Raw genomic sequence first — 15,748 nt, 5'->3', positions numbered from 1 at the left:
GCAGTTACCAATTAGTCCAGATAACCCATGCGGCCCAGGCAAAGGCCATTCAGAGGATGTCTAATCGCTGCGACAGCAAAGGAGGCAAATGATCGTGTGATGCCTTTTAAGAACCTCCGCTCCCTCATCAAGGTGTCCCTCCCCTAGGGATCCATTCAGGGTTTTTATTCTGTAGATTTATCAGAGAGTTATTTGGTCCAAACATGAAGTAGCTTGTCAGAGTATTATGCTAGGCAGCGTGGATTCTGTTTGCCTTCAGGCCTCATTTAGTACGCAGCAAAAGCAAAACGAAGAAAGCAAGCACCAAATCGAGCTCTTGTTAGCAAATCTTATTTTGTTAGGCTAAATTCTGCTTTGCGGTCACGGTCCCTCAGGGCCTCCTTTCCTCAGAACAGTGATCCATAAAGTATGAAAGGCTCTTGTGCTCGGCAGGAACCAAGGCAGCATCTACAAAGGTGCCCATCGCTGTGGTGCCAGGCACCCTTCTGCCATGCCGGGGGCCGATATTCTTACCTCAAGAACCAGAAAGGCTGAGGTGAAAGCAGTAGGCTGGCACTACAGCTGCAATCTGGTTTGCTCTGCATTGAGACAGCTTCACCCTTGGGGCAGGTTTAGGTTTGCATTTCTTTCACAGGCTGCTGCACTTTGTTCCTGCCCCTGAAACACATCAGACTGTTCTGGATTCGGGATGTCCTTGGAGGAAAGGGGGCAGGGAGCCCGCATCAGGCGCACGAGGAGGCTGCTCTGCTCCTCCTGGCCGCCCCCAGCCTAGGGCCAGCCCCGCTCCTCCCGCACTTGCCCACGCGGCTGTCGCTCGGGTTAAGGCACCTTTGCATTAGCAAATAAACACGGGGCGTTCGCTACCCCCCGGCTGCCATCTCAGCTACGTTTTTTCAGACACCAAGAAAGCTGAAGCTTTGAGTCATGGCTGATTGTTCTATACCATAATGCAATTCAAAATCCATTATGTTGCATCTCTTTAGGACTCTACAGCTAGTAATATAATTGTTGAAAAAGTTACTTTATTTGAAAATGGATAAAAGCTTTGCATAGATTTCATATGCTGATATTTTAGCCAGTGAATTCAAATGCTTCTGTAATATAAGGATAATACTATGAAAACCACTTTATGATAAAAAGGTACCTGCCTCATTGCCAAGATTTAACATCAGACAAGCAGCTCTGCCTTGTTCTGTTTAGCACTAACATTTTAATTTAGCTTTTATCTGCTTAACTGCTGCTTTTATTAGTCTTTGACTAAACCCTAATCCATCATAACTCTTATGCAAAACAATATCAATATGCCTCACTAGTTCGACCTCCTCAGTGGAGAAGCCTCCCAGTTTCCAGTAGTGCAAGGAAAGCATTAAAAGGTCACCGCTGCTCAGAGATGACACATTTCACTGGCTGATCCCTCCATCCATCTGTTATCAATCATACTGAGCTCACTTGCTGAACATGATAGCAGAACTGAAGCATCTATAATCACCGCTCACTTTTGAGTAACTAGGTCAGAGCATGTGGCTGCAGGAGAAGCTCAGAGCTGTCTCCTGTTACAGGGTCTGTAGCTCAACCAGTCTCCACTCATCTCTACTTAGAAGTTATGTGGCAAGGGAAAACTGTAATCACTGTTCTGTGGCAAGAAGTCCAAGGATGATTTTGGACTGTAGATGAGCAGGCTGGAAATGTGTACGGGATCCTAGGAGAGGTGGCTTTACCAGGCTGTGAAACGCCCCGAGCCTGGAGCAGCAGGCGAGGTTCTCGGCACAATCTGCAAAGAGTTTATTCCTCTCCCACTCAAGAAGAACAAGTAGAGCAGAGTCAGTTCTCCATCACAACCGCACAATCCTGCTTGGAAACACTGTTATGCAATAAGCCTCAGTAGAGCTGCCTCCCTTTGCCTTGTGGCAGTGTGGAGAATAGAAATCAGATAAAACAAGCTTGCAGTGGTTTGGGACAGCAGCTTCCACATTTTTTAAGCCATTTCTTCAATTTATGAAAGTTATATTTGCTTAAGGGCCAGTAAAACAGCACACGTATGAGACGTGGCTGAACCTGCCAAGGTGGCCACAGACTGGAGGCCACATCCAGAGATTGTCTAAAGGGTGGCCCTGGCTCCAGCACGGTCCTGCTCCCACTCTGCCTCCCCAAGCTCAGCTGGCCCCCTCCTACCCACTTTATGGCACAGGACTTCAGGGAGTTGTAGTCCCACAAGGAGCTTTGGCTATTCCCAGCAGGCTGCAAGGCAAACTGGGAGCAGGAAGAGGCTATAAAGGCCAGTGGTGCAGAGCTCCTTGCTGAGGAGTCAGAGCAGGGTAGGGGTGAGGTAGCACCTCAGCTGGGGCCGCTCATCTTGCAGGTGCTGGGGACTCTGGCCAAGCTCCTGCTGCAGAGCTGCCCGGCAGGACACAGCGAGGCCGTGCTGCAAGGTAAGGGCTGCGACGCGCTCGTCGCCGGCTCCTGTGCCCCTGTGCCCCTGCTGGGTCTGCTACCTCCCCTGCGAGCAGCGGAGAGGCTCTGGGAACCAACTCTGGGCGTGTTTGCAGTGTGAAATAGCTGATTTTTTAGTAGAGTAGGACACTGAAAAAGAGAAGCTTCAGTATCAGCTAAACTTGCTAAACCCAATAACTAATCCTCCAACAAGGGAAAAAGAAAAAAAAATGTTGAGGAAGTTGCATTGGTTTTGGTTCCAGTGAGCGAGAGGAAGGGAAATCCCCTGTGCTGTGAAACCAGGCCGGGATGTGTGTTGTGGCAGAGACTCCTGCAGAGCTGGGGTCTATGTGGGAACGACATAATTTAGGCCTGAGGTCTCTGTCTCACAGCAGCACCTCATCCCCTGGGGTAGGAGAGCTAAGGGGCTGCCCTGTGCGGCTCGGCTAGGGCTGCCCTGCGCTCCGCAGCAGCCGGATCCTGGGCAGGAGGCTGCTGTAGAAGCAACAAGTAGGGGAAAACAAACTAATGAGGCATTAGGACTAAACTTAGCTGCAATTAACACGTAATTACCATCCTGAAAACACTTGCTGTATTTTGCCATGGCCCGGAAAGGTAAAAGCAATTAGCTTAATGTTGTGTGATAGAAAGCTTAAACTGCTTTGATTCTCTGTCACTGGGTAAGGGAAGGGTCCCTGCCTGGGTGGCAGCCTCTGCTTAGGGAGGTTGTCCTGGCCCCACCGTGCAGGTGGGAAGCAGTGAGAGCCCCTCCTGGGCTCTGCTCTGCGGCAACCAGCACCGACACTAGATCTGCTCCCAAAGGTGCCGGGCAAGCACCTACGTGCTCATGTACGCTGGGTTTGGACACCTACAGCCACTCCTGTGCCCTGGAGGCTATCGGCCCCATCTCACGTGTATTAGTGTAGGCAATCCTTGCCAGCCCTCTCAAGAGGAAGGGAAGGCATCCTAGAAAAAAAACTAGTCTCCTGGAGCCATGTGCTGTGGGACAATATGTTGTCTTTTGGTGATGGAGGGAGAAGGAGGAGGAGAAATGTACAGGCATGGTGAGACTTGGCTATCTGAGGTCCTCCTGTCTTTCCATAAAGTCTGCTCTCTGCCTATGTGCTTGCTGATTTAAATGTTAAGTGGATCCACGACCCCAGCATAGGACCGTCTTTTGACAGTACTGTTCCTCACGAGGTGCAGTGAATGTCACTGAGTAGGTGATGACAATATTTATTAAAAGGCCTTGAGTAAACTGACATGGCCCAGTCCTCCTCTCACACAGCATCCAGTACACAGGACTGTGCTTCCATCCTGTACACGGAGCGCTTTCCTATCAGCTGTGTTCTTGCCTGCTCACAGTGTGCTCGCCACGTGGAGCAGACTCGTAAGATGGCTTGTGCTTTCAGCTCTAACCATGCAATAACAGGAATCCATTTTTCTCAAAATTTCCTCTGAATGAAAGGAGTGTGTACGGTATTCTGAGAATCAGGCAAAGTCCACACCAGCAGCTTGAAGACTGCTGAAGTATTTTAAGGCATTAGCATTGTTTTTCTTCGTGGCCCAGGGCTGTCATTAGCTGAGCACTTGGACGCTCTCCTAAAGAGGCTGAAAAGAAGAGCCCTCCAGGGACTGTAGCAGCACGAGCTCCCGTCCAACACCACCACATCCTGGCATGCAGCTACACGGGCCTATGGCAGGGCGAGCGCTCCAGCACTTTGCTCAGGGATCTGCCATGCTTGGGCCTGAGCTTCAGCCGCAGCCGAGTCAGCAACTTCACTGAACCCCAAAGCCCAACCAAGAATCCTGCAGCTTCTGTCCTTTTTAGCACTGGTTGCAACTCCTGCTCAGATTAACACGGAGCTGTCAGGAAAGCTTAGCTCCAAGCATAACAGCTTGGGAAGGGCTTGTAGGCAGAGTATTTCAGGGGAATCTACACAGCCAAGATTCTCACCTGCCGTAAGAAGGGAGTCTGCCTAAGAAAACCAAGGGGAGCCTGTTCTAGAAGAGTTCCGTGGACAACTGTATTAAACATCTCTACCTCTGGGGACCTTCCACACAGGGACATTAAACTGAGAGGGCTAAAGACGGTCACCTGGCCCTCCCCCAGCTGCTTCCTCTCCTCTGCAGCAGGAGCAGATAAACGGCACCTGTATTGGCTCCTGAACCAAGACTGCAATCCCTCCTCACTAGAATACTGTAGTGAGAAACTGGAAGACTTTTGAGGCCTTGCTCAAGAACAAGAATGCAGCAAGAACTAGCAGGACTGGAGGAGGAGACTTGAGTAGGAACCAGGTTCCTGCTCCAAGGACAACTTGGACATTTCTGCTGTGTCCTGATGTAAGTTTTATAAATGGTTTCTGCTTTTTGGCACACTGGCCTTTGGAAAAGAAGATTTCTCAATTAAATTAGAACTAAGAAATATGATGGTAACAGAAGAAATGTGTTAGCCTGCATGCCTGTCTCCTGTTTATTCATCCCAGTGCTTGGTGCAGTGCCCATCCAGGAGGCTGTTCCCTTGTGAAGTGATTAAATCAAACCATCCAACCTCTGGTTGCTTTTGAGCATTAATATTTGCTCAGTCACTAATCAGATCTTCCAAACAAGCCTGGAATTTTTAAGCTTGGTATAATCCTACGTGTAAATCGCGGGTAAACCAACTCTCTGCCTTAAAGGTAATTAAATGGAGTGACTTTGTGAGCAGTTGGCTAGAGGCCAAGCTGTGGGCATGACGGCTCCGACGCGACTCCAGCGCTCTTGGACAACTCGCCCTCAAACAGCAGCCGTTCCCCGTGGCCGCCTGCCTGGCCGGGAAGTGCTCCACAAGGATTAGTGTGCCCGAGGAGGGGAGTTATCTGACTGTTTCTCCTCTGTGGGTGCTAAGTCTCTGGAAGCTGGAAAGGATGCGTGGGATGTTGCTATGCTAACCCTCTGCACAGAGCCCTCCATTCCCTGCTCTTCCTGGGCAAGATTTTCCAAGCAACCTCAGGCTCTTCAAGAAAATGCCTGTGGTTTACGAAACTCTTCTTTACCCCTAGCCCTGTACCGTAAGCGTCCTTAGCAAAGCTTTCCTGCTACTGCTGTAGCCTCACTGCTGCCTGGGCTCCACATCTCTCCTCTTACCATCTCCATTGCCTCTTCAGTGACAGCCTTCACCTGAGAACAACTTGGCTGTCTCATTGTTCTCTAACAGACGCTCAAGAAGAGTGTATTTAGGGAAAACCTAAATTTAGGGTGACCATATTGCTAAGTTATTTGAAAAGTTCTTGAAAAGGACTTCTGCATTCTTCACACTAGCTGCCACTCGACTTCTGCTGAAAGAAAAATCTTGTATTGTACATAAGCTCCGTAGAGTTTGGAGGAGGCTCAAATATCTGCAGATGAGTCCACTTCAGGGAAGGGAGAAAAAAAAAAAAAAGGCAATTTCATGAGAAAACGGCCTGTGAGAGCAGAAGCTGGAGGGAGTAGGGTCACACCAGGCCTGGACGGCCACAGGCAGCAGCAGGAGACTGCGCCGCTGCGCCGGCTGCTCCTCCGTCCGGAGGAGGCTCCCGCCGCCCCGGAGGCGCGGGAATGCCTTCCGCACCCGGACCTGCGCCCGCGCCGCGAGTTCCACCCGCACAAACAGCTCCTGGAACTCGACGTGCCTGTCGGAGCACGGGGCGGCAGCGCTTATTCAAGTAGCAAACCAATTTCATCACCTCCTCTGACAGGACAAGAGGAGGTAGAGGGATTAGCTTGAACTGAGGATCATATAATAACATGGCAGCTTATACAGAGCTAATAATCCACTGGGAGGATTAGCAAACTTAGTGTCTAGCTCTGCATAATGGGAAATCAAGAACAGCAACTTCCCTGTTCTACCTTTGCATCCTCTCAAGTGGAAGCACAAACACGATGAGACAAGGTTTTCCAGTCTGTTATGAAATGGGAATCAAAACTGTGACTAATGGAGTATTGCCAGTAATTCCACAAGCATCCTTTCAGCAAGAAATCTGGATTTAAGCTTTACTATAAGAGTGCTTCTTAGATCCCTACTGCAAAAGAACAGATCATGGTTTCAGCAGGCTAATGAGAAACCTGTCCTTTGAGGTTCTGTGGGAGCAATGCCCCATACCTGTGCTCTGCTGGTGAGTGGAGAACACCCCCGAGTTTCTCCTCGCAGGCACTCTAGCATGACACATACGTGAGTGGCAAAGGAGTCCAGTGCAAAACACCATGGTAGTACGATGCCATGGAGCAGGCTTAACGAGTTGTGAAGTTGCTGCTTGCCTTACCGTGTTCACTCTCTCTCTGTACTGTGAGGCCAGCTCAGGATTTTGTCCTACAGGGAGAGCTTTTCATCACTAAGCAGAGACCAGAATCAGATGTGGGAGGAGGCAGGCACAGCCTGCATTGATTTAGTAACAAGTAACTAGAGCAACCAGCTCTGTCAAAGCCTGCAAAAATAAAGGGGTTGCACTGTCTGCAGAGAGGAGCTGCGGCTCCTCGTCCTCCTCCCTGCTCCCGCTTTGGAGCGGCAGTGGCAGTGAGCAACAACCTGCTTATGCCACGGGCTGCCCTCGGGGCCTGCTGGCTCCCGGCACGGGCGGCCCCGTTGCTGAGGTTGCTCCGTGTCGCGGGGCAGCGTAGGGGACGTCATGCCGGGGCTTGTGCTGTGTGGCGCGGCTCTTCCGCTCCGTAGAGAATTCCAGCCGAACACTGGTGTGCACAAAGGATGAAAGCTCTTGCAAAACGTGTCCTTGCCAGCGCTTGGCAGGGCTTGCAGGACCTTTCTCACTTCTGCAGTGCAAATAGGCACTACCCCTCACAATAAGATGGTAGCAGAATACAAGCTTCTACCAATGGCTTCTTCCAGTATTTCCTCCCCGTTACAACCAGCGCTGCCGACAGTCCATGGGAAAGAACGTTAGCACAGACAGGGCCTCTGCATGCAAATGAACACTGCATGAATAACCCCATCTTCCCTCCAGTCCTAGGTTGTGTACTCTGTGCACTAGAATTCTCTTTACAGACCTCCCAGTTCATTCTTTATGCTCTAATTAAGGATCAGTGCCAATTAACTATCGTCAATAGAGGAGCATCTTCCGCTCAGCAGCCAGGAAGTGCCTGAATGAGATCCTGCTGTACAATACACACATGGAAAAGGAAGCCCTCCCCCTTTGGAAAGGGCTTCCAAGATTAAAAACCCTGTAGAAAATACAGGATGCCTACTTCAAAATATTGTGTGATAAGATTAACTGATGGGCATGAATGCCCATGAATGCAGGCCAGTTTGTTCTATGCTCCACGTAGCACCCAAGCATCTTACGCTGTTGAGACTCAGGATAGGCACTGTGTCATCATGGCAATAGCAGGTCTGAGAGCAGACTCACATTTTCTAGGAACTAGTATTAAAACTCTTATTTATTTTTTAATATGACTGTTACTTACTCAAGGATCAGCAGTTACTTTTGCCACACAATATCAAGGCAAAAATTTGATTCGGCTCAGAATTTACCAGTAGTTACATCGGCATCTAAATTGCCCAGGACTATTCACCACCTGCCCCTGCATCCTGTGGATGCTCACCTGTTCCATAAATATTGAGACAATTTGGATTGTCGCCCTGTGTCCCGACCAAGAGTGGGTAATAGTATGAGCAGGGAAGAGCAGAGAATCTCACTTCTGTGCTTGGCTGGAGCTGAATATATCAGCTCCCCAGCTGGTTATGACAAAGTTTAAAAAGCACTATTCTAAATGAAAATTAGATGCTTAAACATGGTGGGGGGGTGTGAATGGGATAATCTCTTCAAAGCTTTACACAGACAATACTCAAACCTGCTTCAGCTGATGTGAGACACATGAACAACCTCAAAATTAAGACCTCTGCAAAACTTCAGCCAGGCATAGCAGCAGCACTGCCTTACGGGGTAGATATGCTTGAACTGGGTATACAGAAAACAGATTTAAGTTAGCTACGCTGCTGATCACAGCTAAATCTGGTGACCATTCACAGACTGTTTGAAGAATAAAGGGCTAAAGGAAGAAGAGTGGAGACTTGCTGATGAGAAACAGCAACTGTAGGACTGCATGGAGGATGGGGTAAAAGCAAGCAAATTGTTCCATGAGCAGCAGAATCCACAAAGTCTAATCCAATGGGATTTACATCCCTCCTATCTGCTAGCCAGTAAAATTTCAATGTGCATAATAATGGGATATATTTGGAGCCAGTCAATGAATTCAAGAGCTTTTGTGGGGCAGATTGTGCGTGTCTCATCTTTCACAGAAAAGAAAAAACAGGCTAAATAAGGCTGTTAAGGTTCCAGGAGAATCCTCGCACCTTCTCGGCAGGAGCTAGGGCACTCTCTTCAAGCTTTAATGACTGATCCCTTTGCAAAGAACAAGGGATGAGTTGATCCTTGCATGCCTTGGGCATTTCTAGAAAAGCACATTACAATCCTCACTGCTGAGATCTGAGCTCCCACAGAGGAAGGGTGAGGGGAAAAGCCCAAAGAACACACTGTGCTCCAGTGAATACAGCCTCCTATTCCACACAGGATTCATGGGACTCTACTGAACTTACCCGAATCCTCCTCATGGCTGCCACAATCTCCACGCGGCTGTTGGGCCTCGGAACATCCAAGCTCCCGATGTACTGGAAGACATAACAGCAAGGTATGTGTAAGGAAGTGCATGAGCTAATGGTGCAGGCTTCTGTGGAACAAACTGCATCCCTTTGCTTGGTTAAAGCCCTCTGCCATAGGGAGACAGGAATATCTGCCGTGGATCAATATATGAAAGTTAGGGATCTATTAACGGACTTCTAACTTTAGGTGTGAGTCTCTGATGTCATTCAGATTCTGGATGTGCCTTTAGAATCACTGGACAATCTGCTATTAAATTCATTGAATTTTCTGTGGAAATGTTCTAGTTCATTGCTTCGTGCAGGTCCTAGTGCTCCGTGGGACAATGTCAGTCACTGATCAAATTGTAGTGGTGTAGGCCTGCAAATGGGACTGTCCGTCTTGGTCATTCCTCTGCTACACTTGACTCAAGGCTAACGGTGCACAAGGAGAGGGACAGTTGCCAGGATGTGCAACAACTGCCCTTGCTGGAAGAGGTTCAAACTCCTCATGTTCCTGGCGTAACTTTTCAGTCTGCACCATCCTTTGCTCCGGTCAGCCCAACTGAACTGTCTGCAGACTCCCAGTAAACACCCCCAAATCTGCATCTTTTACCAGCTGTTTTTAGCTGCCCTCATGGGAGCTGCAGTCCTGAGCAAGGTGCCTCGCTGAGCTCGTCAATGTGAATGCTGCTGCCTTTGGCACACGGTGTCTGCATGGAGTGTAAACATCAGTCTTTCTAGCAAAGGTAGCAGCTCTTCTTACGGGAGCTGAAACCCGAGGCAGATGGCAGTGCTGGGCTCCCAGCATCTCCACCTCTCCCCGTTTACAGCACCTACACTTCTCTGCACGCTGGTCGCCTGTTCTCTCGTACATAGTGTCGTTCTGCCGTGGTGCTACGCGGGCTTGTTGGGGAACACCTGTGGGCAGACGGCTCCGTGTTTCTTGCACTCTTCCCTCTGTGCTGACTGTTCTCCTCCCTTATGCTCAGGTTTAGGCTTATGTGCCAAAGCAGACAACTGAGGTTAGGCACGTGCTGGTGGAAGAGCTCTGTGCCAGGGGGACCCCGCTGCAGCACAGCGGGTACGCGAGGTGCAGGCGAACAGAGCGCTGCCGGCGCGGCCCTGGGGAAGGGGAAAAGGGGCAGCTGCGCCGAGAGCGGTACTACCACGTGCGGGAAGGGGTTCAAGGAAGGGCTCTGCGTGTCGAGGATGTGTTGGGGAGGCGAGAGACAAAAAATGCCATCTGCCTCCATGCACGGTGCGAGCTCCGCGGGCAGCGTGGATGCTGTCCTCCCTGCTGCGTCCGTAGAGCTGAGGGAGGGTTTGGGATTGGGACGGTCTTTCCCATGTAGTGGAGCCCACCAGTATTTTGCCAGCGCTGTCCGTCAGTTCCCTCCCTGAAACCTGTGGCTCATCTCTCAGCACAGCTGGAGCAGGAAGATTAGCAGGGATGGAGGGCAGTTTGCAAAGCCCAGGCCCTTTTTGTAAGGCCATTAGGTTCACGAGTAATGTCTGGTTTTTGAATGTGTGGTTTGGGGCTTTTCAAAGGTTGCTTTCCTATGAAAATGTGAGGAGGAAGTGAGATAGCTAGTTAGGATACCTCACCTCACATACAAATACTCAAATACACATAAATACTTCCAGGAGGAGCTCCATAGCTATTGCCGTTACCAATATGGTCTTTCTGTTTCTCTGCTCTAATGCTTGCAACTCACAGGATCACGTGTCTTGCAATAGGTTTTATTTTGAAAATTTCAACTTAATTTGGCTCTTCAGAGATAAATTGTCCTGGCTCATTATTTACTGCTCTTTTATCTGCCTTGAAATAAACACAGCAAGCAATCTGAAAGGTCATCTGCTTTTCCTGATGCATCTGTAAATGTCTGTGCAAAATGGCATTTTTAAGAGCTGTAACTTCAGCTCTACCCTTTTGGTAAAAACCACAGGAGAGCCAAACCGCTCGGACCACAAGAGCTTGAGGACAGCAGGGAAGGAAGAGAGGGAGCGAGGGCTTCCCTCTGCCCTCGCTGCGGAGGGCACATTGGGATCGCTGCAGAGCGGTGGCCTGTTTGGTTTGGAAGTATCTTGCTCCTGGCTCCAAAGTGTCTGTCAGTGCAATTGTGTATAATTCAGAGCAGCTCAGTGCACTGCGCTGGCTTTTTATCTGTGAACTTCAGAGCTGAACTGGGCAACAGTCCACACTGTAAGAGACAAATTAATAGGTAGGGGCAGGAAGAGAGCTGGTGACAGCAGGAACATCTGCCCTATGAGGAAAGGCTGAGAAAGCTGGGCCTGCTCAGCCTGAGGAAGAGAAGGCTGCGAGGGGATGGTCAGGGGATGGTCAGTGTATGTAAACACCTCAAGGGAGGCAGTGGAGAGGATGGGGCAGCCTCCTTCAGTGGCCACCAATAGGACTAAAGGAAACGGCCAAAAACTGAAGCACCAAAAGTTCCACGGGAACTTAAGGAGAAATTTCTTAACAGTGAGGGTGCCAGAGCACTGGAACAGGCTGCCCAGAGAGGTTGTGGAGTCTCCTTCTCTGGAGATCTTCAAAACCTGCTTGGACACAGTCCTGTGCCATGTGCTCTAGGTGACCCTGCATGTGCAGGGGGTTGGACTAGATGATCTCTAGAGGTCCCTTCCAACCTTAATGATTCTATGATTCTGTGACAGAAAAGACACAAAAGCAAAGAAGCAAACTCTGCTTCATCTTTACAACCAAATTTGGGTACCCATGTGCCTATATAGAGCTCCCCTGGGCTCACTACACTCTACCCCAACAGAAGAACCCACCACAGGGGACTTGTGGCAGTGAGCTCTTAACTTAAAGGCATTAAAGTTAATCCCTGAAGACCACAGGGCAAGGAATAGAGTTTCGTATGTACAGATTAGAGGCTGAACATCATCAGTAAGATCATGGGGTGCAAGACCCTGGGTAAGGGGGGAGCAGCCTCGTCATTCCGAGAGCTGCAGCTAGACTGAGGTACCTACCCCAAGCACTTTAACTGGAAGAGGCAGACGCTGGAGCAAACTGAGCTGGTTGTTACTAAGGGAATGCAAACTCCATCTCCGACCCACACGTCTTCCCGCATGTTATCCTGTCTCTGAATAGCACTGTATTCCTAAAGCTGTCAATCTCAAGAAGCCCATTTCACCCACTTAGAGGTACAGCTATTTCACTTCTAAAAGTGAAAATAAGTATTTTTCTTCTCCTTAACATAATCTGCTGCATAGCAAATGTTAATTTTTTCTTAAGCAATTCAAGATTGCTTTTCTCCCCTAAGGAAAGACCAGATTTTTAAAATAGGTGATTAACTCTCTGCACAGATCTATATACTGTATAAATCTTACATCTCCTTTAGCAGGAAGATTGAAATGCACAAAATCCATATTTTAAAGCTTTACTTGAATATATTCCCTTTCTTTACAGCTCAAGAGGCAGCAGGCATGAATTCCATTTTTAATCTGTGTTAGGCCACCTGCAAAGAGGAGGGGGGCGGAAGCCTAGAATTGCTCCAGCAAAACACAGTTCTTGGCTAAATTATAAACTCATTCCATGTGCTGTCTACAGAGTGTCAGCTACAAGGAAGTCCCTTACTCCGAAAAGTCATGTTGTAATGCCAGACCATTCCTCACAATCAGTGTGAGATCTCTGACAATATCAGCATTTCCTCCTGGCACCTCAACCTGGCAATTAAGACCTTGCCCGTGTCGCTTTTCACACGGTGAACAGGTCAACTGGAACGAGGTGCCAAAGCAGTTTTAAGCACGTAACATCCCGCCGGTTTCCAGGGGAATTGTGTGAACTCGGAGGGAGGACACTGTCCTGTGTGGTGCTGCAGGTGGTGGATGACAAATGGAGCAGGGCTACGGGGGTGGCACATGTGCTCCGGGCAAGGGGTGTCTTTCTGGATCAGTTCTCAAAGGAAAGGCACAGGGAGGTTTCTGAGCATTAAGTGTCAGGAAAAAAAAAATGCTAGGAAAAAAAAACAACAAAAAAACAACTTGTTTGATTGTGATGGCAAGCAGACAGCTTTTAATGTTTATTGGCATTTTTCTTCAGCCTCCCTTTGCTCGGAAGTGGCAGCAAGGTGCACAGGAGCCATGGGAGATTTTTTTGTGGGGGATAAGCACATTCCAAACAGGTCAGACACCATCACCCCCATTTTCCCTTCACCCAGCGCTCCGGGCAGAGGGGGAGCCCCAAACCTCCAGCCCCCGTGTTGATCGTGGGGGCTCCCTGAGGCAGCAGGGCCCGTGACCCCCCTCCCAAGCCCTCCTTTTGGGGTCCACCTGTGGGGCTGGACAAGGGGCTTGGGGGGTCGATCTGTGGGGCTGAGGGGCTGCGTCAGGCCGGGCTCTTCCCGCGCTTTCCCCCCGCCACGGCCGCCGCCTCGTCGCTGAGGGGAGCCGGGCGGGACGCGACGAGGCCGGGGCGCCCCCCTCGCCGCCGCCGCCGCCGCTGCTCACCTTGGCCTGGAAGTGGATGCCGTGCTGGAAGGCTTCCTCGTTGTGCAGCGGCACGCGGGAGTCGCAGCCATCGTCCACCAGGTTGTAGCGGTTCTTCACCGGCATCGCGGCCAGACGCCTCCCTCAGGGCGCGCCCCGGCCCGCCGCCCCGCGCCGCATCGCCCGGCCCCGCCGCCGCCTCCCCGCGTCGCCGCCGCCGCCACCACAGCCGCGGCGCCCCCCGCGCGCGGCCATGGGGAGGAGCCGCGGGCGCCCGCGCCGCGGCCCGGCCGTGGTTTGAATGAGCAGCGCCGGGAGCCGAGCGCGGCCCCGGCCCCTCGCCGCGCCGCCATTGGCCCCGAGCTGCCTCATGTGACGCGGCGGGGGCGGGAGGGCGGCGGCGGCCACCGGCCCCGCCAGCGTGGGGAGCCCGCGCGCGGCCCCGGAACGCGCGTGGCGGGAGCGGGGGGCTTCGCCCTAGCCCGCCTGAAGGCTGTATATTGTTCTCCCCTGTTTGTTTTTTTGCTTTGTTTTCCCTTTTGTGTGAAATCGAACCCTTCTACAGCCTCCCCACAGCTCGCGTGCCACATATCAAACCTTAACCAGGGTTTTGTCACCTTCGTGCCCCCACCTGCGGCCTGTCACCGCCATGTCGGTGCCCTCTGACTGACAGAAAACACGTTGGGGACATGTTTGTTTGTTTGTTTGTTTGTTTTTGAAATAAGCCGCTGTGCCTGGGCATTGGTGGCCTTTCCAGCTCACCCATGGCTGTGGGGCAGCCCCTGCCCATGTCCCCATTGCCCAGGACACCCTCGACCTTGGCATCGCTGTGGCAGGTCAGGGATGAGCCATGGGCGAGACCCACGGGGCTAGTTCAGGTGTCCAGACCAAGTCCCAGGTCTTGGGCTAGAGCGGCCACTTGCTGCTTTCAGGAACTTTGGGAAGTGTGAACCGTGTGGGATCAGAGGAGCAGAGGCGCATGTTTGCTCCGCTTGGTTTCATTTGGTTTTCCCAAGAATTAATTTGGCTGGTTGTGTATGGAGCAATCAGTTACAACCTTTTATCACACAGATACTCCCCAGCTGGAGCGTTATTAGACACCAGCTTTTATGTGGCTTTTACATTAGCCTATGATATATATATATTTTAATCCCTTTTATTATCATTGAACAGAATCCAAGATGTGGCGTTTGATCCACGAGGTGTTGATCTGCCCCAGTGTCTGAAGCCCGGCGGATGGCGAGTTCCCTGCACGGAGCTGGGACCCAGTGCTCGCTCTGTAAGGCAACACACTTTTTCTCCTTCCAGTCTAATCCCTTAGCTCTGTTCCTCCTCGGCAGGAGTTTCAAACCTTTTCAAATGATTGTCTTTTGCTCTGCCAGTTGTTTCCCAGTTGCTGTCATTTAGTCGAGAAAATCTAAGCCTTTGCTGCTCGCTCCCTGCCTCTGTCTCATGACTGTAATCAGCCTGGGTTTCTTGGCACCTCTGAACACACACAAGTCAGTGGGAGATGGGCAAAAGCCAAAAATCCAGAAACTTATAATTATGAGAGGGAGAAAAAGCCCAAAGAAGTACTGCTAGTTCCCTGACGGTGATTCCAGACGTTCAAGTATTTTGTGGTATTAGCAGCTCTCTCTGACACTGTGGGCACCATAGCGTGGGCTGCGTCCTGCGGTCAGCTTCCCAGGCTTTGCTAAGATTTTCTCTTTCCAGACAGGCGCCCTTTTTTTTTTTTTTTTCCCTCCCTGGTTATAAAGTTGCGTTAGTTTTCCATTTAATTATTCACATATTCTTTTTATTTATTCAGCATAACTCAAAAAGGGTTTTGTCTTAGGTATATAAATATATATATGGAGTTTTGTCCCATATGCTACTCTAGATAAAATATCTCACCTGGAGATTCATGAGTTTAGTTTTGCTGTTAATTTTTCTATGTTTTGCTTTGCTGATGTTTATTGAACACTTGAAATATTTCATGGCACTCTTCTTACTTTGTATGACCTTAAAGAATAACCTAGATTTTGTGCTCAAATGTCCTTGGACTAATTGAGTAAGATTCGATCCTCTGGCTCTCCTAAGCCCAAAGAGGAGATGCCATAAAGTCAGCATGTGCTAGTGCCTCCTTTAAGTCTGTGAAGCTCAGCTGGTACGGAGGAAAAAAAAGCCAAACACAGCCACTACTTGTGAGTCTGTGCATTAGTTCTGCAATATTACACTTTAATTGGGGCAGGCATGAACCTGTCCTGGAGCTGAGCTGTT

The 15,748-nt window shown here is 50.2% G+C and overlaps 1 protein-coding gene across 1 annotated transcript in view; it reads right to left on the bottom strand.

The window, feature by feature from the left end:
* The window catches only part of LOC104575676 (carboxyl-terminal PDZ ligand of neuronal nitric oxide synthase protein-like), a 32,027-nt gene extending 18,365 nt beyond the window's left edge, over window positions 1-13,662 (bottom strand). The window contains exons 1-2 of the mRNA XM_088525373.1: window positions 13,511-13,662; window positions 8,999-9,070 (exon numbers count right to left, since the gene is read on the bottom strand). Coding sequence (XP_088381499.1) covers window positions 8,999-9,070; window positions 13,511-13,615 — 177 coding nt within the window. The 5' untranslated portion in view covers window positions 13,616-13,662. The remainder of the gene's footprint in view (window positions 1-8,998; window positions 9,071-13,510) is intronic.
* Window positions 13,663-15,748: the final 2,086 nt, after the last annotated feature.

The sequence above is a fragment of the Tinamus guttatus genome, unplaced genomic scaffold (assembly GCF_059628265.1).
Source record: "Tinamus guttatus ecotype Peru unplaced genomic scaffold, ASM5962826v1 Tinamus_guttatus_pri_ptg000226l, whole genome shotgun sequence".
Classification (NCBI taxonomy): domain Eukaryota; kingdom Metazoa; phylum Chordata; class Aves; order Tinamiformes; family Tinamidae; genus Tinamus; species Tinamus guttatus.
Note: the sequence above shows the minus strand (reverse complement) of the source record. Positions and strands in the feature narration are given on the sequence as shown.